The sequence below is a fragment of the Gouania willdenowi genome, chromosome 9 (genome assembly GCF_900634775.1).
Source record: "Gouania willdenowi chromosome 9, fGouWil2.1, whole genome shotgun sequence".
Taxonomy (NCBI): Eukaryota; Metazoa; Chordata; class Actinopteri; order Blenniiformes; family Gobiesocidae; genus Gouania; species Gouania willdenowi.
Window position 1 is genome coordinate 6198433 of NC_041052.1, and position 24422 is coordinate 6222854.

The 24422-nt window shown below is 37.1% G+C and overlaps 2 protein-coding genes across 11 annotated transcripts in view; both read left to right on the plus strand.

Annotated features, from left to right (window-relative positions):
* The first annotated feature begins 894 nt into the window (after positions 1 to 894).
* On the plus strand, positions 895 to 11104 carry LOC114469632 (B-cell linker protein). 3 transcript variants are annotated; one of them, XM_028457319.1, is made up of 19 exons: positions 895 to 979; positions 3360 to 3382; positions 3477 to 3511; positions 4397 to 4434; positions 4490 to 4613; positions 4712 to 4788; positions 4889 to 4937; positions 5036 to 5125; positions 5637 to 5665; positions 5780 to 5816; positions 7172 to 7250; positions 7388 to 7418; positions 7606 to 7642; positions 7735 to 7813; positions 7970 to 8007; positions 9213 to 9241; positions 9370 to 9438; positions 10368 to 10526; positions 10618 to 11104. In XM_028457319.1, exons 1-19 carry the CDS (start codon positions 977 to 979, stop codon positions 10732 to 10734), a joined length of 1143 nt encoding a protein of 380 aa, XP_028313120.1. In that variant the 5' UTR covers positions 895 to 976; the 3' UTR covers positions 10735 to 11104. The 3 variants fall into 3 exon arrangements, with proteins under 3 accessions (XP_028313120.1, XP_028313121.1, XP_028313122.1); XM_028457320.1 differs by having other exon boundaries at positions 4508 to 4613; XM_028457321.1 differs by lacking the exon at positions 4397 to 4434 and having other exon boundaries at positions 930 to 979; positions 4508 to 4613.
* A 3097-nt stretch (positions 11105 to 14201) lies between these two features.
* The window catches only part of cltcl1 (clathrin, heavy chain-like 1), a 42647-nt gene continuing 32426 nt past the window's right edge, over positions 14202 to 24422 (plus strand). For 4 of the 8 annotated variants that reach the window (XR_003674792.1, XM_028457277.1, XM_028457280.1 and 1 more), the window contains exons 1-2: positions 14202 to 14747; positions 24178 to 24385. Coding sequence is in view for 7 of the 8 variants with exons in the window: in XM_028457277.1 (XP_028313078.1) it covers positions 14706 to 14747; positions 24178 to 24385 (250 nt within the window). In the remaining variant the exon portion in view is untranslated. The remainder of the gene's footprint in view (positions 14748 to 24177; positions 24386 to 24422) is intronic. The other 4 variants (XM_028457275.1, XM_028457278.1, XM_028457276.1 and 1 more) reach the window with 1 other exon arrangement.

The following is a 24422-nucleotide window of genomic DNA, read 5'->3' on the forward strand; positions in this document are numbered from 1 at the left end:
TACAAAAAGACAACAAAGACACACTCAATGGCACAAAATGACAGAAAAAGGAAAAATACACAATACAACAACAAACATACACAAAATGACTGCAAATACACACAAATCGACAAGAAAAATTCAGAAAAAAACTGGAAAATACAAAATATGACAACAAAAATTCCCCAAATGTGTTCCAGAAACATACAAAACATCATAAACAAATTAATGCATTATGTTTTGAAAATAAGAACTGTATCCGTCAAAAGCTTTACATTACTTTACAACATTTCTTCAAGTATGAGAAAATAGCCTTCAAGTACAAAACAAGGCATTTCTTAGAAAGTTTACTGGCAGGAAATCAATGCAAAAAAACTGTTTACTTTTTGTAGATGTAAAATTGTTTGGATTTTTTGCACTTGAAGGATTGTTTTATGTACTTGAAATATTTTTTTGTACTTCAAGGATATTTTTTGTACTCGAAGGAACGTTTCTTTGTGTGCATAAAACATATTGTATTTGTTTGATAGGTATGTTTCTTATTTGCAAACCTCACTGAGTTTATTTGTGAATCATTGTACGTAGATAAAACATGTTTGCTGGTTCATGATTTTAACTCAATACTTGAAGATTATTTTGGAGGTTGGACACTACAGTATACTAATATACTAAAGCTACACTGTGTGTGTTTGGTAAAAATCTTACTTTGAGGTAGTTTTACATTTAGAAAAAGACTGACACAAGCCTGACACAATTGTTTTGGGGGCAGCAGTTTATTTTATAAACAAAATGAGGTGGTTATAAACAACAGTAGGACAGAATGAGAGTTTGCAGTGAAGCAGGAGGTGAAAGCCCCCCCCCCTTTGTGTCTCTACCTGTCCGTCACAGGTAGGAACTGTTAACAATGAGCCATTCTCTAACACCGAACGTCAACATCTGACTTTCACACACATTTCCTCATGCTTTCAGCCAGGAGACGCCACCACGACACAGAAACATGGTAAAGTTTGTATTTTCCATTAGATATAATTCACTTTGCACTGTACTGTACATACAGTATATATAAACCATCCAGGGCAAACATTTTTTATATTTGATGATTAATTCTTACTATCAGTTACGAGCACTAATAATGATAATATAATAATGATAATGCAATGTTTAATAAGAATATTCATTCAATGATGTTTGGCGTTTACATTTGTTTAATGAAACATTGTTTCCTGGTTTCCATCAACCGGTTTTAAATTAAATTAATAAAAACCATAACAAAAATAATGATTCATTGTGATATGCACACATTAAGATTTTGTGTGAGATGCTAAACCAGGGGTGTTAAAGTCATTCATGGGCCAAATACAAACCAGTTTGATTTCAAGTGGGGGGAAAAAACTACTTTTACATTATTGTGCCCTAGTTTTGATTTGATCAATTTTTGTGTAATTTAGAGGAATTTTGTTGAAAAACTCAATAAAAAATGACTGCATTCATGTGATACAAACAAAGGAACAATGCAAGCCCTTAAAAATATTGTGGATTTGGTGAATTTGAGATATCTACATCTAAACTATTTGGTAATTTACACAATAATTCATGTTTTATTTTCTCATGGGGGCCGAATTGGACGCTCTAAAGGGCTGAATTTGTTCCCCCGGGCCTTGAGTTTGACACGTGTGCTGAACATTTATGTTTATTTAAGGTAAGAACAAGTACAGGCAGGATTATTGTGTTGACTCTTACGTCATTTCTAAAGTTAGATGTAACTTTAATCATTGGTGGCTCTATTATTAACAGATCAACGTTGTTTGATTGACAGAAACTCCCCCTCCTTCCTTTCTGACAAACATTTACCTGTCGTTTAACTTCCTCTACAGCTGCTCAGCGTAGCAGAATAAACTGCTGTCTGATTTTTTTATTTCTAACACCATATACTTTCCAACGAGGCTGCACTTTCTTTATTTGATCCATGTTCTCTTGGTTCTTTACACAAACTCCATTTTCTCACTACCTGCAATGCTAAGTTCCTCATATTGATGATAAAGGCAGTGGCAAACAGGAAATATCATATATTATAGGCGTGACTTATTTCACATGTTCCGGTTAAATGTGAGCATAGATACTGCTACATAATGCTGTTACTGCTATGAAACAGAATGAATAGATGAAGAATCATTTTATATCCTATTCTTACGTATATTTGTTCAGATGCACTTGTGGTTAAATGTCAGCCAAAAAAAGAGCCTGAAATTCCTCCCAGTGTTAGATTAGCACATTATTTAATGTGAAGCACATAAAGCTCTATTGTTATCTCTGGAGTATGTGACCTTCCTCAAAGAGCAGCCACTGACTGATTAATGACGCTAATAGTTTACTAAAGGAAAATGATTGCAGAAAAATATGCTGCTGAGTCAAATAAAAAGAGCCAATCAATGTGTGTCTACTATGAACTATAAGATGGACTTCACATAGAAAAGGAGAACATTAATCTCCTTTTCTATGTAAAGTGTATATAAAGTGCCCTTTATATACAAAAATGTGCAACTTTTATCACAAAAATGTGATTGTTTGATCCTCGGGAAACATTATCAACATTAGAACATGATCTGAACATTAATACAGGAAAGAATAAAGGGTTTGTATGTTTTTGTTGTCCTTTTGTATATATTTTTCTCTCATTTTGTGTAGCTTTGTTGTAATTTTAATGGTTCTTGAAGTCATTTTGTGTACTTTTGTTGTTGTTTTGTGTATTTGTCTGTCATTTTGTGCATTTTTGTTCTTGCTTTGTGTTTTTGGCATGGATTTATGTGCATTTTTATTGTCCTTTTGTGAAATTTTTGTGTATTTTTCTGTCATTTTGTGTGTTTTTGTTTTAATGGAGTAATTTTTTGTGTATCTTTTGTTACCCTTTTTGTGTATTTGTATGTTTCTGGAGTGATTTTGTGGATTTTTGTTACCTCTTAGTATATTTTTCTTTAATTTGGTATTTGAGTCATTTTGTTGCCATTCTGTGTATTGTCTGTTATCATTTTCTGTATTTTTCTGTCATTTTGTGTTTTTTTAAGTAATTTTTTGCTTTTACTTTGCACACAATTAGGGGCGCATTTGGCTCCCAGACCTCTACTTGCCTATGTCTGCTGTGTTCATTAATTTATTCATTCATTGTTTCATGAATGGAAAGCTTTCGGGCCGTGGAGAAAAGTGCTTACTTTCCATTGTAAGGAACTTGGAGTTCTGAGTGCAACAAATGAGCACTTGGGCCAATAATTAAGCATTAAACATTGATTGTTAAAGCTAGTGTTCAGTCTGATCCTCAGCCGTCATCTTCATCTTTGTTGTTTCCTCCACCTCTGAATGCCCCTAAACATTTTATTGTTTTTCAGAGTTTCCTTGGAAAACTGAGTTTGTAAGTAAAGTGATCCAAATCATCCTCTGTTCCTCTCCATTTTCAAAATAGGAATCTGACAAAGACGTGTGTTTGACATTCTGTCTTGTTTCAGACACGGTGCACCAGCAGCTCCCTGCAGAAGAACAGGTGAGGAAACACATCCTGCTCCCTGTCATAGTTTAACTACAAAGATGGGCCACTTTGATCACAGTGGGGGCCACAAAGATGTAAATGTCTGCTCTGAGGGAATCATTATGAACATTAATATAAAAAAGTTTTCGTTGTTTTTATACCTGTAGTTTTGTATATTTTTGCTGTAGTTTGGTGAGTTCTTGTTGTTACGTGTGATTTTGGAGTCATTTTGTGTATTTTACTCTAATTTTCTGTGTTATTGTTGTGGTTTTGTGAGTTTTTGGAGTCATTTTGTGTATTTTTGTTGTCGTTTTGTATATTTTTGTTGTAGTTTGATGAGTTCTTGTTGTAATGTGTGATTTTGGAGTCCTTTTGTGTATTTTACTCTAATTTTCTGTGTTTTTGTTATGGTTTTGTATGTTTTTTTTGGAGTCATTTTGTATATTTTTGTTGTCGTTTAATATATTTTTATTGTTGTTTTGTATATTTTTGTTGTTACGTGGGATTTTGGAGTCATTTTGTATATTTTTGTTGTCGTTTAATATATTTTTGTTGTTGTTTTGTATATTTTTGTTGTTATGTGTGATTTTGGAGTCATTTTGTGTATTTGACTCAAATTTTGTGTGTTTTTGGAGTCATTTTGAGTATTTATTTGTCATTTAGTTTATTAATGTTTACATTTGTCTTTGTTTTTAGATGGATGTACTGTATGTATGATATACAAATATTTAATTTTACATTCATTTTGTGTATTTTTGTTGTCCTTTTGACTATTTTTCTGTATTTTGCATGTTTATTTGAGGGGGCCGCACATAATTAAAACAAGGACCGCATTTGGCCCCCGGGCCGCCGAATTCCTATGTCTGCTTTAGGATGTCTGTTTATGATTGTCGATTTCAGATGATAGAGAAAACTTTGGTTGGCCACAAGATGAGTTTGTAAGTAGAAATATTACAGAGTAACGAGTAGACGTGTGCGTGACAGCTTTGGCAGTGGTGTTCCCCTTTGCAGGATGATGATGATGATGATGATGGTAATGGTGACATGTACGAACCGCCTCCCTGTGGGCCAGCAGTCAAAGTGCGTGAGAGACCAGTGGAGGAGAACGTCTATCTGGGTAACAAACAAAACCAACTAACCATTTCTTTGCTCTTTTTGGTTACAGTACAGATGATTTAAAACTAATAATTAAATATATTTACTGAATATTTTTAGATAAGCAGTCCAGTCCTACTGTTCTACAGAGACAGGCCATCCCACCACACAGAAGCTACAAACCAGTAACAAAAACTGTATGTCATAGAAGTTAGATTTTTTTTTTTTTTTTTCAAATATTATCGTTGGGCTTGTATGTGTAACATCAAGTGTTTTTAACTATAATAATTAATCCAGAAAACTCAACAATGTGGCCCTTTATTCTTCGACACAAACACCAGGAAACGTGAGTGTGTATTCAGCTCCTGCATGTCTTCTTCTGTGGTTTAATCATTCACATCTCTGCGTCTAACTAACCTTTCCTTTTAACATTCTTCCTTTAAGCTCCTGAGATTGACAGAAAGGAGAAACCTGGGAGAAAGGCAGCAATGTTTCCTCCTGCTGCAGCATCACTTCCTCCATCCATTGAGGAAGGTGCAGTGATTTCATTAAACTAACTCCTCAGCTGCAAAAACAGACCAATGGTACCACAGCAAGACTCCAAATTTCACCATTAAATCAACCACACGTGATACAGATTTACAACTTCCACCAAAAAGTAGCCCCAAAACTGAAGACACTTTTGTACATTTAAACCTATTGTGAATTATGAAGTCCATAACTCTGACTTTTTTTCCCCCAAATACATAATAAACCAATTTCCTCCCACAATTTTTAATCCTGACGTTAACCAAACTTCCTCCAGCACATCTTCAGACTGTTAGTTTAACAAACATGATGAGGTGACATAATGAAACAAGATTATGTCTGTGTGCAGCTTTGCATAATAACAGAGGACTGCATGTTCATGTGAGCTTCATGTATACTATACATCATAATCTGTGTTGTTTTTAACAATGTAAAAGCACTTTGAGCTCCATTTCATGTATGAAAAGCACTTTTTATGAAACAAAGATTGATTTGATTTGCATTTTCTGGATTTCAGATGTGTACATCGATCCAAATGGGGAACAGGTGAATTGGAAGTGTTTTTTTGTTGTTTTTTTAGGGTTTTCTTTTTTGAGCTAATAGTAGGAATTTGTAAAGTGATAACAAAGAGACAACGTCCTACTGCGTTCTGTGTTTCAGGAAAACAGTGATGGTCTTTATTTGGAGACATTAGAGGGTATGCTTCATCATCTTACTTAAAGTGTATATGACACCATTTTTGACATCTTGAGCTTGTACTACGAAGCTGGATTTCCTCCTATCGCGCTAACTTCCCTGATTTATTGCTGTACTATGATGCTGGTTACCTTCTTACCGGGGTAAATCACCATGGTAACTTACGCTAAATGGCTAACCTGGTCGGGAGTGTGTTAAGTGCTAGGTAGGATAAAATCGGAGCTGTATAAAAGCCCCGCCTCCTGACCAATCAGTTCTCTTGGAAATGACCTACCCAATATGCTTTATGATGTAGGCTGAGCTGTATGAACGCAGCATTAAAGGCACAGACTGCACCCAAAGATACGTGAATAGAAAAATGTCTGTGCTGTAATGAAGTGAAACTGATCAGAATGTTGGTTTATTCTTCGATTCAGGGCCGGCCTTACCGCCAGGCAACCAGGGCGGCCGCCTAGGGTGCCATCTGCTGGAGGGGCGCCAAATTGCACCCCCGAAAAAACAACAATATAATAATCATAATTTAAAAGGATATAATAAGCGTGAAACTCATTCTTTATAATCACTGTACATGTTTTCTCTTAATTGAATATTAATATAACATTCTGTAACTATACCTGCTGATCTTCTGCCCATATTTATTTTATTTTAATTGTTGTTCTATTCTATATCATTCTGATGTGTTGTTTGCACAGTGTTATTTGGTTTTAAGAATTGTGTTACTGACTAGTAAAACCAAACACTGAAACTTTTATATTTTATTTTAACTCTTAACGTACTTTTTTGCATTGCTTTTGGATTTTGCTCTATTGCTGTTATTGTTCCCTCAGAACATTTGCACTATACCTGTAGGTGTTATATTGTATTATTCAAATTTTTACAATATGTTGTATTTTTTTTTCAATGGTTTGCTTTGTCGCAGAATTGCATTGTTTTGTCTTGATATTGAAAATAAATAATGTGTACATGCTTTATTTTTATTCAATTATTTGCAGGGGGAGGTGACTGATGAATTAATATTGTATAATCTCATAAATTTAAGCCTTAACAGTCATCATTCGCTGCCTGCATTCCTTCCTTCCTGCTTTTGCTGAAGCAACAGTGTTGTTTTTGGTCTGGATTATGGATTTTGATGTTTTTTTTGCATGGTTTCTCCATGTTTGTTAATTGATCGGATGCTGCAATTGATATTATTGTGTTGATAGTGAACTTTTTAGGGTTTGTTCTTGCATTTAAAATTAACATAAAAACGGTGACATATACACTTTAATGATATGTTCAAGAGTAAGACATATCTTACATAACAACATTTGAATTGACGATGAGATGATTAAAACCGTGTGTCTTTGCACTCCTCAGCGTGCCCTCTGACCTCTCCTAGAACAATGAGGATGTCTTACCCTTCAAAGGCAGTCGTCACGTCTCCCCCCATTTCCATGTAAAAGACCCTCACTCGTAATAACCGCCCAGCATGAGCTGTGCTATGTCTGCAGAACTTCATGCTCCACATTATGATGAACATTCCTGCTGCTAAAAATGCAATAAAAGTCAACATACTCCCATTTTTTTCTGCAGAATGAAGCCTCCACTTCCCAGACCCAAGCCTGTGAGTGCCTCCATTTATTTCCTTCTTTGGTCGTGTCTTTTTCTCTGTTTTGCATCTCACAATACAAAGGAGGACTATCAGAATTGACATTTCATTTCATTCCTGCCCTGCTTTTCAATTTCCAGACTTGTAAAGTCAGATGTAAGACATATTAGCATTAGCACTGTTTATTTTTCATTTGTTTCAGAACTCCTTCCTGCCCTCATTGGCTGAATCAAAAAGAGGTCAGAGTCACATTTTTGGAACATTTTAACAAACCATATCTACAGAAAATTAATGCGTTATTAAAGATAAAAGATAAGTTGTGTCTGTGTAGATCCTTCAGTTCACATCAAGCTCCCAACTCCGATCCCCAGGACGTCTCGATTAGCCAACCTAAAGGAAGCTTCCCAGAGGTACGTGTATCTAAAGATCAATTCTAACTTTCAAAAGGGTAAATCTGAAGTATTTTATATTTATGTTCAGTTTGCATTTAATCCATGCAACTATTACGCACACGTAACAATGAAACTCAAGAGTTTAACAGTAGCTTTCAATTCTTTTTTCTCCAGCTCCTCAAATCCTCCAATGACAAACCCTGCACTTGTGGGTGAGATTACTGATGAAACAGGCATTTGCAACTGGTGGCCCGTGAGCCACATGCAAGGTCTAATTTGGTGCTGCCCCTAAAGTAAACGTATAAAATCACAGAATCATACACAAAATAGCAAAAACTGACAGTTAGTCCAAAAAAAAAGAAAAATACACAAAATGACTCCTAACAGACAAAAAAACTGCAAAATATTACAGACAAATATACAGAAAGCCAATAAAAATACACTGATTCCAAAAAACATTTAAAATGATAGAAAAATACATTAAAAGACAACAGAAACACACCGTTAAAAACAGACAAAAATACACAGTATTACAAACAGATATACAAAAAGACAACAAAAATACACTGATTCCGAAAATCATTAAAGATTACAGAAAAATTTACAAAAATGACAACAAAAATACACAAAATGACTCCTAACCAACAAAAATCAGCAACAATAGTAAATATACAGTATTACGGACAAACGTACAAAATGACTCCAAAAATACAGTGATTCTGAAACAATTCTAAATTACAGAAAAATACACAAAAAGACAACAAAAAGAAAGAAAATTACTCAAACAATCAAAACAACTGCAAAAAATACACACAAAACATACAAACCCTTTGTTTCCTGTATTATTGCTCAGATTGTTCATTATTCTAAATGCTGACATGAATGTTAATAATGTGGCCCTCGGATCAGACAATCACTTTTTGTGGCCCCCGCTGTGATAAAAATTGCCCATCTAAACAAGCTTAACAACCAACTCCGTACTCACAATACTTCTCTCAATCCAACTACTCGCTACAGATTGCAGAATCAACAGGTGTTGTAGTTTATATAGGAGGGGCGGGGCCAACAGTGCTGGTTTGTGATGTAAGAAACCACCAAAAGGTCAAAAACCACCCTTCTCACTCAGCCAATAGCAAAATTTTATTGCAATAAACTGGTTTGTGCCCATAGAGGGCAGTCACTCTTACATTTTACAACAAAATATGCCAAATTGAAAGAATTTGGCTAAAATACCAACAGTCGGATATGAATCAATCAACAACACGACTTCAAACCCAAATACAGAGATTAAAATTGGTTTTGGGGTTTAGTTACTCTTTAAATATCAGGGGATATATGTGATAGATTTGCTTTATATTATGGATTATTTACACCCAATTCTCATTTGACATCTAAGAAATATTTTTGCTTTTTACAGCTTCTTTGAAGGAATACTTTGATAACCAGGTATATTTACTTTTACGATCTTTATTAAAATCACACATTTGAAGTCAAGATTTGTTGTGTTTTCTCAGTTACTTTCCAAGATCATGAATCACATTCATTTGTTTTGTTTGTGTTGTTTTAAACCTGAGAACAAAGAATGGTTCGCTGGAGACCTCAATAGAAAGTCTGCTGAGATTCTCTTACTGAAAATCAACAAGGTAAACATACAATTATCCAGTAAGCAAATAAAGTGAGAGCTACCATCTCCAGTTTGGATCTTTTTTCATTAAAATGTATGACCTTACACCAAGGGTGGACTGGCCATCTGGCATACCGGGCATCATCCCGGTGGTCTGGTCCGGTCCACTACATTTTTTGTTTTTTTTGACGAGCGAGTCGAGGCAGGCATGGTAACAGGTGGCCAAAAATAGTCCAAAAGTGGCAAAAACGTGGCAAGAAAAGAGTGAAAGTGACTAAAATGGGCCAAGGGCAGTCAAGAGTGGCCAAAACAATGGGTAAATAAAGAGGAACCAGGTGGTGTGTAATGGCAAATGCTAGTTTAAATGGGCAAAATGTGGCAAACAATAGTGAAAAAGGGCAAAAATGTGGAACAAAAAGAGGCAAAATGTAGGAAAAAAAGGAAACAAGTGGTATTTATTGGGCAAAAACTAGCTTATTTGGATAAAAAGTGGCAAAAAAATTAAAGAAAGGACAACAATTGGATTAAAGTGTAAAAAGAACTTGCAAAAATGGATAAAGAATAGGGAAAAAGGGATATTTATAGGAAAAAGGTAGCTAAAGTCTGAAAAGGGGCAAAGAGGTAAGGAAATAGGTAAATAGCAGTTAAAAAGTTTCCCCCTTTTAAGGTTTTCTGGGTGAATAATAATTAAAATTAAGACAAAAAAAGCCACATGTTGAGCATCACTGACTTAATAACAGCTTCTACATTATGTGCTCTGATAACATAGTGGACTGGTCTGGACAGAAAATGCCAGGGCTGAGTTTTAGTCCCTGTCCACCTCTGCCTTACACCTAAAGTGTTGGATAGAGTCATTTACAATTAAGCTTTTTATTGAAATTCCATAAAAAGGAAGAAGAAGAAAAAAGTACATTTTTAATCTAATGTGTTGCTCTGTCTCTGTTTCAGGACGGCGCCTTTCTTATCAGACCTAGCTCGGACAAAAGTGTCCGCCAACCTTTCACCCTGGCCGTGCTCTACCAGCAGAAAGTCTACAATGTTCCAATCCGCTTTCTCAAGGACACACAGGGCTACGCTCTCGGGAAGGAAGGCAAAACGAGTGAAGAGGTGAGGATCAAAGAGGAAAAGTTCATGGAAGAAGAAGAGACATTTCCTAAAGAATGCTGTTTCTTTTCATCTTTCTATCTCTCTTTGTTAGGTTTTCTCCAGTCTTGAGGAAATGATTTTGTTTCATCAGAAAAACCAGCTGCTGCTGATCGACAGCAAGACTCAAGCCAAACAAACAGCTTACTTAAGTCACCCTGTACGTCCTTGAGTGATCCTAGTCCAACTCTTAACAGTTTAAAGTATTTCAATTTGACATATTTTGTTGTAAGAATAATTTCACAGAAATTGCTTAAAAGTTGCTAATTAGAGTGGCACAGAAAAAGTGGTAAAAACGGTTCAAAGTGTCAATATCGGCTTAAAAGTGGCAGAAATTGGTAATGTAATATGAAAAGTATAGAACAATTAGTTTAAACTGGCAATTAATGGGCATGACAAATCATGAATGTGGTTAAATTGGCAACAATAAGCATGAATGATGGTGAAAGTAAGTTAAAAGTGACAATAATGGGTCAACGTATGCAATATTAGGTGGTAAAAGTGGTGGAAAGGATTTATAAATGTCTTTAAAGTGGAAAAAATAAGCAGAAAAGCCATTGAAATTGGATGGAAAAGTGGCAGAAATGTGAGCAATGGAGCAAAAATGCATTAAAAGAAATAAGGTTGATGAAGAAGCCATGTTAAATTTATATTGTAATTTTTACAATGAGAAAAAAAAAAATCATAATCTGGTAAATTGCATACACAGCAGATATCACTTTTAGTTCATGCATTTTTGAGACATAAAATTTGTTTTTTAATCTAAAAATGTAAAAAATAAATGTTTGGATACATTTTAATCACTAAAGGTGAGAATGATGTTACAGTATATAAAACTTGTAAATTGTTGATTAATAAATCTATGAAACTAAAATATGTCTTTATTGAAAAGGTTTTTTTTTTTAAAGTACAGATTTTTAGTTTCAGAAGGTGAAACTGAATGACTTCCACATTCGGTATTTAGTAAACACACAAATCTGCTCAACTAAAGGAAATGGTTAATCATTGAGTCAGTTCTAACAATAGACGGAAGGTTTTAAAGTCAAGGCTTAAAAAAAAAAAAAAAGAGAGATTAGCCGCATTTTCCCTGGGACATTGTACAAATATTGTGATATAACCCAGATCCATATTTACTGATGTTGCACAATAATATCGGCTGACCAAGTTTATTTTATTCACACGTCGGGTGGTTTAGGTCCATTATCAGCTATTCATTAGTCAGTGTCCTAAGTGTGTACAGTAAGTGTGTGCGTGCATGTGTGTGACCAAACACTGGTGGTTAAACCTGCTTAAACCATAAATCATGGATCTGAAAAACAAGTGTTTTGTTTAAGTGCAGACAAGGGGTTTCACATCACGTATCATAGAGAAAAGACCAAAAAACTGTCATTAAACAGACTTTGAAATGTACCCAAATAGTAATATTTTGCGTGATTTTTTTGTGTTTGCCCCCAAAAGCTTCTCAAAACATTTCTAGTGTTATCACAGATTAAAAGTTACAGCTAAACAATGCTGGATTTTTATTTTGGGGTTTCCATGGTAAGATCCAAATCCAGCTGAAATCATTTTTCTCGCAGACTAAGGTAATATCACGGGGAATTCCGGGAACAGCCTGGAACAAAAATTATGTCAAGGTGATTCACAGTCTTTCTTGTCTGGTGAAGAAACACAAGAAATCACTATAAGAATGAAGAAAACCCCCTTTTATGCATCTGTTTATGGGACTCCACATCCCACAATGCAATGCGGGGAACTTTTCCAAAAGTATCAATAAACCAAGTGTTTACAGTGGAAATGAAAACAAACGTTTAAGCAGCAATTTCAAGCTTTTAGATTTTTTTTCAGCAAATAATCTCCAATTTATCTATCTATGAGGCCAACACTATGTCTATCTCAGGGGTGTCAAACTCATTTAAGTTGAGGGGCCGAATGCAGACCAGTTGGATCTGAAGTAAGCCGGAGGTTATAGGCGGGAAACCAATTTTTATTTAATTGTGAAAACTTTTGTGGAATAAATTAAAGAAAATTGCAGGATTTTAGAAAAATTGTGTTATTTCAACAGGTTAAAGATGGCTGTCATCATGTGATATAAAAATGGAAAAACTGTGAGCCCTGCAAATATTGTAAATTTTTATTGAGTTTATGTTTGGAGGTGTATTTGTTGATAATCTACCCAATGATTTATGTTTTCTCCGTTAATTTACTTTCTCCTGCGGGCCGGATTAGATGCTCTAAAGGGCTGGATTTGGCCCCTGGGCCTTGAGTTTCTCCGCAGCTTTAAAGCTGCAGTTTGCAGAATCCTCTCTCCGCTCCGTTTTGAAACCGAAACTGAAACTCAAGCTCCCTTACCGGTGTCTTTTCTCAATATAGACTAGTGACAAGTGTATGGACTTTATCTTGTGTTATTGGAGATTTTTCTGGTGTTTTAGAGACTCTAACATGTATACACGCATCTCTGTAGTTACTGTCCTGAGCAGTGGCTGCTGCTGTTGGCTTGTCCCCGCCAGAGAGCTGTGACAGAGGTCCGCGCGGATGCAAAGCGAAAGCGATCCGTCCCTTCTCAGTGTTTGTGCCTTTAAACTGTTGCTTCTTCACATCGGTCTGTCTTTTACCGCTTGATTTACTGTGTAACTGTTGTGTCTAACGCTGTTATGAAGACTTTTGATTAGACGTCCGTGATTAGACTTTTACTACCGAGGGACCTGAACGCGTCTGACTGCAGTCGAGCAGCCAATAGTAACGCCAAAAACAGCTCATGGAACACACGTGTTTGTAGAAATGACAATTAGCCGTCCCTGCGCCCCCCCCATGTTATATGTGATTGTCTTTTCTTGTTTCTTGTTTGGGATGTAACTGAAACTGAATTTCCCTTTGGGGATTAATAAAGTATAATCAATCAATCAATCAATCAATCAATCAATCAATCAATCAATCGATCCAGATTCTAGGAGAGTCACGCTCCTGGATTTATAAATGTCATTTTACAGGGTCAAGAGAAGGAGAATATATTCACTGTCCATTCAGAACACTTTGACCACAATATGCTCAATGATGATTATGGATTTTTTAATTTTTTTTGACCCAATTATGCCAAAAAAAAAAAATTACATATTGCAGCTTTAATGCAGGAAATAACAAATCATTTTGGTATATTTTTCTTATCGTTTTATGTGTTTTCTCTGAATTTTGTTGTTGTATTGAATGTCTTCACTAATTTAGGATATTTTTCCTTCATGTTCTTTTGTGAGATTTTTGAGCCAATTTGTGTATTTTTTTTTTTTTTTTTAGAAAATAATTAGTGTATTTTTTTAGTCATTTTGTGTGTTTTAAAGAACAATTTTGTCTATTTTCGGTCACTTTATGTTTTTTTTTTTTAGTTAATTAATTTGTCGTTTGAGTTAATTTGTGCATTCCATCCTGATTGTGGTTTTGTGTGCTTGCTTGGTGGGCCTGGAAAAATCTGAACTGGGGCCGCATGTGGCCCCCGCACCTCCGGTTGCCCATGTGGTAAAGATTAAGCTATGTCAGTCCATACCTGCAGAGCTTTCACATCTAGCCACACGCACGCGCACGCGCACACGCACACGCACGCACACACACACGTTAGAGCAGAAGGTGGGGCGCGTGTGATCCTGAAGTTGGTGAGAGGAGGGGGAGGCAGAGGGGAAGGGGCTCCGCGGAGGGCTACACCCGGCACAATAACACAGCACCTTCTGTATTGATAGCTTTCTATTGACTAAATGGACCATATCTGAGCTGCTTGGACAATAATCATCAACTGAGGACTATCGTGAGTAAGGACAGCACTTAATGGCACCGGCGTCTTTTTTAATGCCGTAGCAAAGATTGGTGTGAGTGAAATATAGTTTAGCTGGACTAGTTTTCGTTGCGGAGGTGCGTGGTATTGGACCGGTGTGCGCTGTGGGCTGCGGAGCACTGGAGCAGAGCAGCCACTCGCCGTGTTCTCATGAAACCAGCAGAAGCCTCACAGACACACACTCTCACACACCGACATCATTTGGACTTTTGGGGCGTTTTGGACACTCACTGACAAACAGCACCTCCGTCCTGCGGCTGTCCCCCCTTCCCCTCTCCTCTCACACGGACTCTCCCCCCCCCCCCAGGGCTGGAATTACCGCAGACATGGCTCAAATACTCCCAATACGCTTCCAGGAACATTTGCAGGTAAGAGGAGACTGAGAAAAAAAAGCCTCCGGAACGAACCCGGACTGGTTCTTTTCTTACCCGGCTCCTCGTGCTTGTGTGTCCGCGCTCACTGCGCACATGCCGCATTTAAATGCCGTGAAGCTGGGGCTGCAGCTCAATATAGCCACAGGCCTGGTTCCTACAGCCAGGCTGATGATGACTTGTAGAAATAGTGTGTGTGTGTGTGTGTGTGTGTGTGTGTGTGTGTGTGTGTGTGTGTGTGTGTGTGTGTGTGTGTGTGTGTGTGTGTGTGTGTGTGTGTGTGTGTTGCAATGAAAGCCCTTCATCCTGCTGCTGTCATCCATCACTACTGCTGTTGTGACATGTTGTGTCATTGCTACTAAAACAGAGCTCAGCTGATGTACTAGTCATGCACAACTGAGGGACTTAATTGTTGTGTGTGTGTGCGTGTGTGTGCGCGTGTGTGTGTGTGTGTGTGAGAGAGACCCTCCTGCAGAGACCACGACCACAATAGTGAGAGCAGAGCTAATTCACAGTATTACCAGCTGATCAAAAAAGGTGCCCAAGTGAGGGTCTGGCTCAGAGTCACAGACTCTGTGTAGGACGATCAAGTTTATTCCCACAAAACCTGCTTTTTAATGACTTTATGGACTTTACTGCTGATAAGGAATTACTATTAAACTGTTTGCCCGGAGGACACCAATTTTTTTTTTCTCTAGAAAATGCTGACAGCATAAAACATAAAAAGTCCTAACCCTAGAAATGCAGGTACTGTATGTCATAACTCTACATGGCTTAATGCTCTCAGGCAAGTACAAGTTTGGTGTTAAATTTAAGGCCAGAACACTGGATAAAGAAGAATGATTCATCACTCTAGAGAACATCTGCACTGATTCAGAGGACATCATCTCTGCATCCATGCTATGCACTGTGTATGGCTCGAAAAGAATCCCTTTCCTTTCTACACACTTTGTGCCAATGTCGGTAGCTCCTAAACCTCAGGAAAGTCATTGTGCCTCAGCATTGTCTCTTGACCCTGATGACCTTGCTTCTGTTGGCTTCACTGGTTATAATGGTTTGACATCAACCATCACTTTACCATACTTAATTCACTGAGGGTGCATTCCCACGACGGCTCCTAGAGTGATTAAAATGCTCTAGGATGTGTTTGCTCTGATAGTTCTCCTCGTTTGGTTGGTGTGAACACGCAAACGAAGTCTGGAGCGGATCAAATTCTAGACCAATTGTTTCTGTCAGTCTCTTGAGTGTCTCCAATCGAAGTCTAGCGCGATTAGGAGCGTTGTGTACACAACCGCATGGGGAGCGGATCAAACATAGGAAGTATTGGCGACAACTTAGATCACAAAGTATTGTGGGTGGTCAGGAGAGCCAGCGATGGTGCAAAACAGTGCTTTAAAACCATCAAAATCACAGCAACTTGTTGTATTACTGCCTTAAGAAGTCTCTCCTCAGCCACTTCTGATCCGTTCCAAACTGGACTCCAGCGGATCAGGTGATAAAATGATCACCCTGTCCTCCGCCCATTCGGACCAAGTCCAGGACTAAATCAGTGTGGATGCATCCTTCGATCCCATTCTCTTAAATATTAAAATCACTCTGCAGGCCAAAGTGTTTCAGTTTTGTAGACATTTTGGAGGCAGTTGGAAGACGTGGATTTCATTATTTGAAAATTAATCTTATTATTGTATGTAGTGTCTTTGGCACCATTGGTTAAAAAAAAAAAAAAAATGCAGATAAGCTGCTGAGAAATTGAATAGTTTTGCTCACTTTAGTACATACTGGGGGTAGGCCTGGGCAACATGTAGAGATTCAAGATATATAGAAAATCACAATATTGCCTCTTAACGATATATTCTTATTTTATAGCTCATTTATTTTGTATTAAAATACTCGTTTAAGGAGTCGTTGCTTTTTCAGCCTCTAAAAACAGCATGAAAAGCACAGTTAGATGGTCTACTGAGTGCATTCTATTCCAGACCTTCCCCTAAACAAGCCACACTACAGAGCTCACTCACACGTGCTTTCCCTCATAGGAGTAAAAGCCAAAAGTGGCACATATTTGCAGCTGTTTGTTAATAAATGTGCCTGTGTGGCGTTTTTCATCAGCAAATTTAACCCAGAATTGTCTTTCTGGTTAGACTTCATTGAGTTAAAAATATCGAGATTTAGATTGTATATCGACATTTTGGGAGAAAATGTTGTTATTGGTTTTAGATTGAGCATCATTAACAGTTGCAGTAGTAGTCTTTGATTGGCTCGTGCTTCACTAAAGCTCTGTGTGATTAATAACAAGTCAATCAAACAGTTCTTTAGTCATCTGCTGAGGAGCCGTTTCCACTCTAAACATTCTCTTTATTTGGTTTGGACTAATATCCATCAGCAGCCACAGAGAAAGTTTGTGACGCACCCCTCCACCACCCCTGGCCTTTAGCCTGTTGTTCTGGTAACAGCACAGCCATTGAAATGGCCTTTCACTCTGCTCTCTTTTTATGACCAAAAGCCCCACTTTCTTGGTCAAAGATCCTTTATGCATCCTGAAACTGCTGCCCCTCTCCTCACTGTCAGCAGTGCTAGCGTTGCACCCCCCGATAGAGAACGGGGCAACGTTTGAGTTATAAAAGAGCCCTGAGCTGTGCATCTCTAACAAATCTCCTGCTCTGAGAGTTTGATAAGCAACAGACTGATTTATGTTCCACCTTGTATTCTTCTGTGATCCTCGCTGGCTCCAGCAAAGTGAAATATGATTGGAATTTGCAAACCATAGAAGTTGGGCCTCAAGTTGTTTAGCTTTTTTTTCACCTTGTATTTACAGCTCTGTTCTTATAGTTTAGGCTCTGGCACTAAGGAGAACAACATAGAAGAGGCACTAACCTGACCCCCTGAGTTTTATAGAGTTGGCAAAACTTTTTTAAATCAATGTAAATGTTTATTTTATTAAAGTCCTCCACAGTATGAGGCATTGTGATCCAAGGTGGATGGCTGGAAAATGTAGACGCGTTGCAGAGACTGTCTACAAATACTTGTTTGATGCATGATGTTGAACAACACCAAGCTTCTCCAAGCCTCTAGCTTTAACCCTAACCAACCGTCCAACCATTCCATCTCACTTTCATTTGATAATGTTGCTGTTATGACTTTTAAAAGATCAAACATCACAGTTGATCAGCTCCAGCATTAGACAATTATTTAATAGTCCAACGTGGAATTGTAACTGTTAGAAGTGCTACTTCTAAGCCTGCATATGTAATACACACAAAATGGTAAAAAAAAAAAACAAAAATATATAAATACACATTGAATATACATAAATATATAATATATTTATCTATAATATATATTCATCACTTTTATGCATCCGTAAAGAGATGCCAAGGTGTGTTTTCACTGGTGTTTGTTAGCAGGATATCTCAAAAATGAATATGAATGGATTTAAATGAAATTTGGTGAGCTGACAGACGACGTCAAAAGGAAGAAACACTTTGATTTTGGAGGTGATCGGGCTGGTATTGTGGACACAGTGTTCAGAACAATTTTTGGATGTTTGGCTGGTTCTACAGAAAGGTTCTATCATTTTATCTAACAAAAAAACATTGTGAGTCACAGCTTTAATGCAGTTAATTGAGTTTAACTAATGCTATTAACTTTGTGTATCTCCGCTGTAAAATCTTGCACGATTTTGTGCAATAATAAAATAATAAAATTCAATTACGATTTTGATTATTACACCCAATGATTTCAAAAACAACATAATTGAGAAAAACAATTATTAGGAAAAAAATGAAATACAAAATTTAGTGTCATTATTTTTTTTTTTATACATATGTTTTATTCGCTAAATAAAACAAACCCACTATTTCGGACATCTACAAATAATAAAGCTTGGCACACACATACTATTATTACTAACTTTGAGTTGTTTAATCCACCCACATGCAAACTCCTCCCGTCCCCCCGCCCATCTCAAAGCCAAAGCTCGCCTGTAGGCCAACACAAGGAAAGTTGTTGCTAGTTGACTTAGTTGATATAATAATTGACTAACTATCTCACAGATACTGAATGTGTAAACACTTCCATTCACTTGTTTCCTGTTACAATGTTTTCATCCCTTTTGAAACCAATTGGTTGTAATTTTGTTGTGTTTTCTCAGATTTCCCAGATATGTGACGCCTTAGTCTGACTCACCATATTTCTTTGCTCAAAATAATAAAAAAAATTCTTCCTTTGGAGATATTAATGCTGTGTTTCGCTCTGGTATTCTCAGCTGTTGAGGCAGGATGACTTACTGGAGTGTGTGATGCATCACTAGAGGTAGTTAATGGGTCGCTGGAGACAGGTTGTGTAGTTGAAGTGCGATTTTATGCTGGAATGTTCCACCAATGGGTGGGGGGGTTCTTCCGCTTAGTCAGTCGCCCCACCCTGGACTATAAATTGCTAAAAGGTCTGTATTCCTGGAACTGTTCTGGGCACACGTACAGAATACAGACCTCATTTATTCTTCCCTAGTTCTTACTAGAGGTTAATGCATCAGTTTGACTCACACACACACACACACACACACACACTCATCATATTGTCACTAATACCAGGAATCATTATATTGTAGAAGAAGTCAGGGGCTGTGTTCAAAATGGCACACTCTGTACTAGAGCTGGGCGATATATTGGGAATTAAGATATATCGACTTTTCTATTTTGGCGATATTCATCATCACGATATCACCTACATTTATTTATATATATATATATATATATATATATATATATATATATATATATATACATTTTATAGTTTATTGTGTTTTAAAATACTTGTTTTAGGAGTTGCTGCTTTAGCCTCTTCTCAGCATGTAAAGCACAGTTTGATGGATTACTGAGTGAGTCCTAACCCAGATCTTCCCCTAAACAAGGTACACTACAGAACTCACTCACACGTGCTGTCCCTTAGAGGAGAAAAAGCCTAAAGTGGGACATCTTGTGCAGGTCTATGTTAATAAATGTGCCTGTGTGGCATTTTGCATCAGCAAATTTAACCCTGAATTGTCTTTCTGGTCTGACTTCATTTGACCTAAAATTATTAAGATTTATATCTTATATCGCCATATCGAGGAAAAATATTGAAATATGAGTTTTGGTCTATATCGCCCAGCCCTACTTAGTACTATACACTACAAATTCAATGAGTATATACTGTTTACTATGAATATGATTAGGATGATGATCATGGCCATCCAACTCAAGTATACTTCAGGTTTCCAAAGATGCTTTTGAACCTAGAACAAAAAACCAAAGCACTCTGAGGCTAAATATCTCCATAGATTCGCCAGCTTTGAAAGTTCTGAAAGCTTGCAGAAACATTTCATGCCGACATTTCGGAGATTTTCAGAGACCCGCCAATGTGCTACTGACAAAACTTCCGGATAACTTCAAAACAAGAGCCCTATTTACAAAAGTGTTAAAAACCAATTGAAAACAAGAAGAGATGCTTTTGTTTTGAAAAGGGGATGTTTGAATTTTGGCTTGAAGCCGGCCCCAGGACGATTTCAGATTCTGCTCGCAATGCATCATGGGGCAGTTGAGTGTGACGAGTGTGCCCACTGTGCATTCTTAAAAAATGTCCCCAACTAGTACACATTCAGGTATTTCTTGCATACTCTTTTCATACTATGTAATGTGAAGGCACTAAATACAAATTTTGACATCAGAGTTAATATAAGTAGTACGTTAGTATGATATTTCCAACACAGCCCTCCTTGCCTCCTTCTCTAATGCCTGCATTGTGGGCCTCTCACCTACTACTCCCACAGACATTTTTGGCAGTCTCCATTAGAGGAACCATATGGTGTGGATCTCCCCTCGGCGCTTCTCTGTGGTATGAACACATTGCCTTGAAGAGACTGTTGTCCTAAAAAACCTGCTGCTTATTGATTTCGGTCTTCAGCTGAGACTAAAACCGTGGTCGCACCTAAAAAGTAAAATCCTGTTTGTTATGACAATTATTTGAAGTCTAAATCCCAAAAACAAAACCTTACAGTAATCAGAATGTTTAACTGCAGTTTGCTGGACACCCTTGACCGCAGCAGACTACTGCACCCTTCCTGTTTTGCAGAGGACATGATTTGAATGTTGTCGTCCTCTGCCAGCCCAACGCTAGATAATACAGTCCTTGTCATGAGTGTGAGGATTCCTTTCTGTTTGTCTCAGACTGAAATGCCGTCACTTGGGTCATCAGAGGGCGAGTGCGTTTTGGATCCGTCCTCTCTGCTCACAGCTCATCGGACAATGCACACAATCGTTTCTCTGTTTGACCATCATCTCCTCATTTATTTGTGTTGTTTGAGTTGTGATTGTATTTCATGCAGCGGGAAATCTATCTGCTAGGTTTGTTGTTTTTTTTTTTTTTGCAATTTACTGCAAAGTAAATGGGTCAAAGAACTTACAGCTATTGATAAAAAATATTCTATATCATTCTAAGCATTAAAGGATCAATACTGGAATTGTTTCTTCAGGGTCGTCACACACTGGTTTCTTTTTTTTAAATTTGATAACTAGACATTCACAGCCGGCATAAATATAGTAAAACTCAGTTTAGGATTTACTTCAATCCATATTATTGTAAAAAAAAAAAAAAAAAAAAAAAGAAGTTGTTTGATATTGTCAACATTTCATGTAAAAAAATGATGATTAAAAAAAAATCTTACTTTTTTATCAAAATATTTTAAAGCATTCAAAAGACATTAGCAGCTTTATTAAGACTGTAAATTCAAACTCTTTGAAAGGAAGAATGTTTGGATTTCTCATCGTTTTGGATTTACTCTGCTTTTTAATACAATACTGATATCGTGGCCTTGAATATTGGCTGATGCTGATATCGACCCAATACTATATCAGCGTGGATACTCAATTCTTTTATGACTTATTATCTAGTGGGGAATGTTAGATTATTTTACTCAGAGAACAACAGTCATTAACAGTAGATGTGACAAAAAACTGACCCAGCTATTATTAACTAATGAGTTACATACATTTTAACCGCCTAAACAGAAAAATATTTCATGAAAAGTTTCCAAAATCGATTTATAGGTGTTGAAATTCTTTTTTTTTTTTGTCTTAACCTCACTAGTCTTGCACTATAGTCTAGCTTTAGCAACGGCAACTACTGCGCCTGCGCAACGCAAGAGTACATTCTGTGCAAACATGGCTGATGCAGACGAATCTCTTGCTGGATAAGCCCCAACTTAAGTCAGGAGTTTGGATATTATTAATATACCTTGGTGGAGTTCGAAAATGAGAAATGCACAATTTTTTTTTCCGGAGTTATTGCCCTTGTTGGTTTTTTTTTTTTACTCAGTTTGTGGTGTCTTCAAAGGGGACAGCCTTAAAAAAGGAGTCCAACGCTCCTCAAAGCACGTTATTTTTTTTTGTTTTCTGAGAGCAGACATCTTTTCCATGGAAATAAATTCTGTGAGGAGATTTTGCCATTGGTTTATGTTTAAGGATTTTTTGTCTTTCCAATTTAGTAATATTGTTTTTTTCGCTATGGCTAGTGCCGCAAGGATTGATTGTGATTGGTTTGCTGGAGGTTGAAGCATTGTCAGGTCTCCAATCAAACAAAGATTTGGAGATAAAGGAATTCTGTAGTCCAAAATGGAGGACAGTTTTTCAGTGATTAGAATCCAAAAGTGTTGAACTGGGGAGCAAAGCCATAAGGCATGTAAATAGGAATCCGCTGTATTCTGGGTGCACTGAGAGCAGATGTCTGTTGCTGAGAAGCCCATTTTATGCATTTTCTGTTGGGTAATGTGGGATCTGTGGAGGACCTTGTATTGAATTAGCTGAAGGTTTGTGTTTTTTGTCATCTTAAAAGTATTACAACAAATTTCTGCCCAGAAATCAGTGCTCGGGGTGATTGAGAGTTCGGCCTCCCACTTCGCGATTGGTAAGTAATTACAGTTAGTGTTCGAAAGCGCTCTGTATATTTTTGAGAGTTTTTTTGATTTTGTTGAGATTTTTTTCATATATATAGCCAGTTCTGGAGGTTGTAACGTAGTTAAGTCTAGTGGAGTGGTTTTCTTTATTGTCTCTGTTACTTGTAAGTACTGTAGAAAGTTACTTTTATTTATATCGAATGCTTGGGTTAGATTGTTATATGACCTGATCTTGTCATTTTAAAAAAGGTCTTGGAGATGAGTGATTCCACTCTCTTCCCATGTCTTCAGATAGAGTGGTGTTTTTTTATTTTTAAAGTCGGGGTTGTGCCAGATTGGAGAGAGTATACTAGTTTTTAATTGGCCATTTGTGATGTCCAGGGCTTTCCACCATGCAGTCAGTGTGGAGGCAATTAGTGGGTTTTTAAAGCAGTTGTGATGTTTGAGGGTCGCAGTGATAAAAGGGAGATCAGAGAGTTTAATGTGTTTGCAGTCTAACTGTTCTATTTCTAGCCAGGTGTTGTAGTATTCTTTTGGATTTAGCCATTCTGTTAAATATAGTATTTGGTTTGCTAAGTAATAATGCATGAAATTAGGGGCTTCTAAACCACCCTCGTCTTTGTTTTTTTGAAGGGTAGAAAGGCTTATTTTAGGTTTTTTATTTCTAGTATAGAATTTTGTAGTTGTAGAATCTAATCTTTGAAACCATTGTTTTGGTGGTTTCAGTGGTATCATTGAGAACAAGTAGTTTATTTTTGGTAAGATTTTCATTTTAACTGAGGCTATCCTGCCAAGTAGTGAGATGGGGAGATTGTTCCATCTCCGCAGATCTTCTGTGACTTTGTCCAACATCGGATCATGATTTAGTTTAATTAATTCATTTAAGTTTGGTGATATATTTAAGCCTAGATATTTAATTGTATTTGTGGTGGAGGGGTGTTGTGGATTTTGGTGTGCAGGATTCCAAGAGTTTTTTGTCAAAGGGAGGATTGATGATTTTGTCCAGTTAATGGAATAGTCTGATAATTTAGAGAAGCTGTTTATTAGATTAAATACTTCCTCTAAAGAGGATTGCGGTTCTTCCAAATAGAGTAAAATGTCATCCGCGTAGAGATTAATTTTGTGTTCTGAGATGGATGAGTGGATTCCTTTAATAACAGAGTTCTGACGTACAGCTGCTGCGAGAGGTTCAACGAATATTGCAAAAAGCAAAGGTGAGAGTGGACAGTCTTATGTATACATCTAAGTTCTTAGATTTAGGACATTTTGGAAAAAGTTGTGAGTGATAACCATTCTGGCGGGGGATGTTGATGACTGTCTTTTTGTTGCAATTATGTGTCCATGGATCACATATACTATTTTGAACATCTTTGATTGTTTTCTCTGGTGAGGTTTCCTTATTCTCTATTAGTTTGTATCTTGTCCCTGTTCAAAACAAACATATTCCTCAAATGAAATGAATCTTCTTAGTATTTCTCAAACCGGATGTGTTCTCTACTCTAGTTGCAGAACCAAGGTGTGAATCCAGCAAACATCGGCTTCAGCTACCTGACCATGGAGTCGGACAAGTTCATCTGCATCAGAGAGAAGGTGGGCGAGCAGAACCAAGTGGTGATTGTGGACATGTCCGACCCCACCCACCCCATCAGGAGACCCATCTCTGCGGACAGCGCCATCATGAACCCGGCCAGTAAGGTCATTGCCCTTAAAGGTAAGCTTCTATGAGCCGTTTTTATTATTAATGGCTG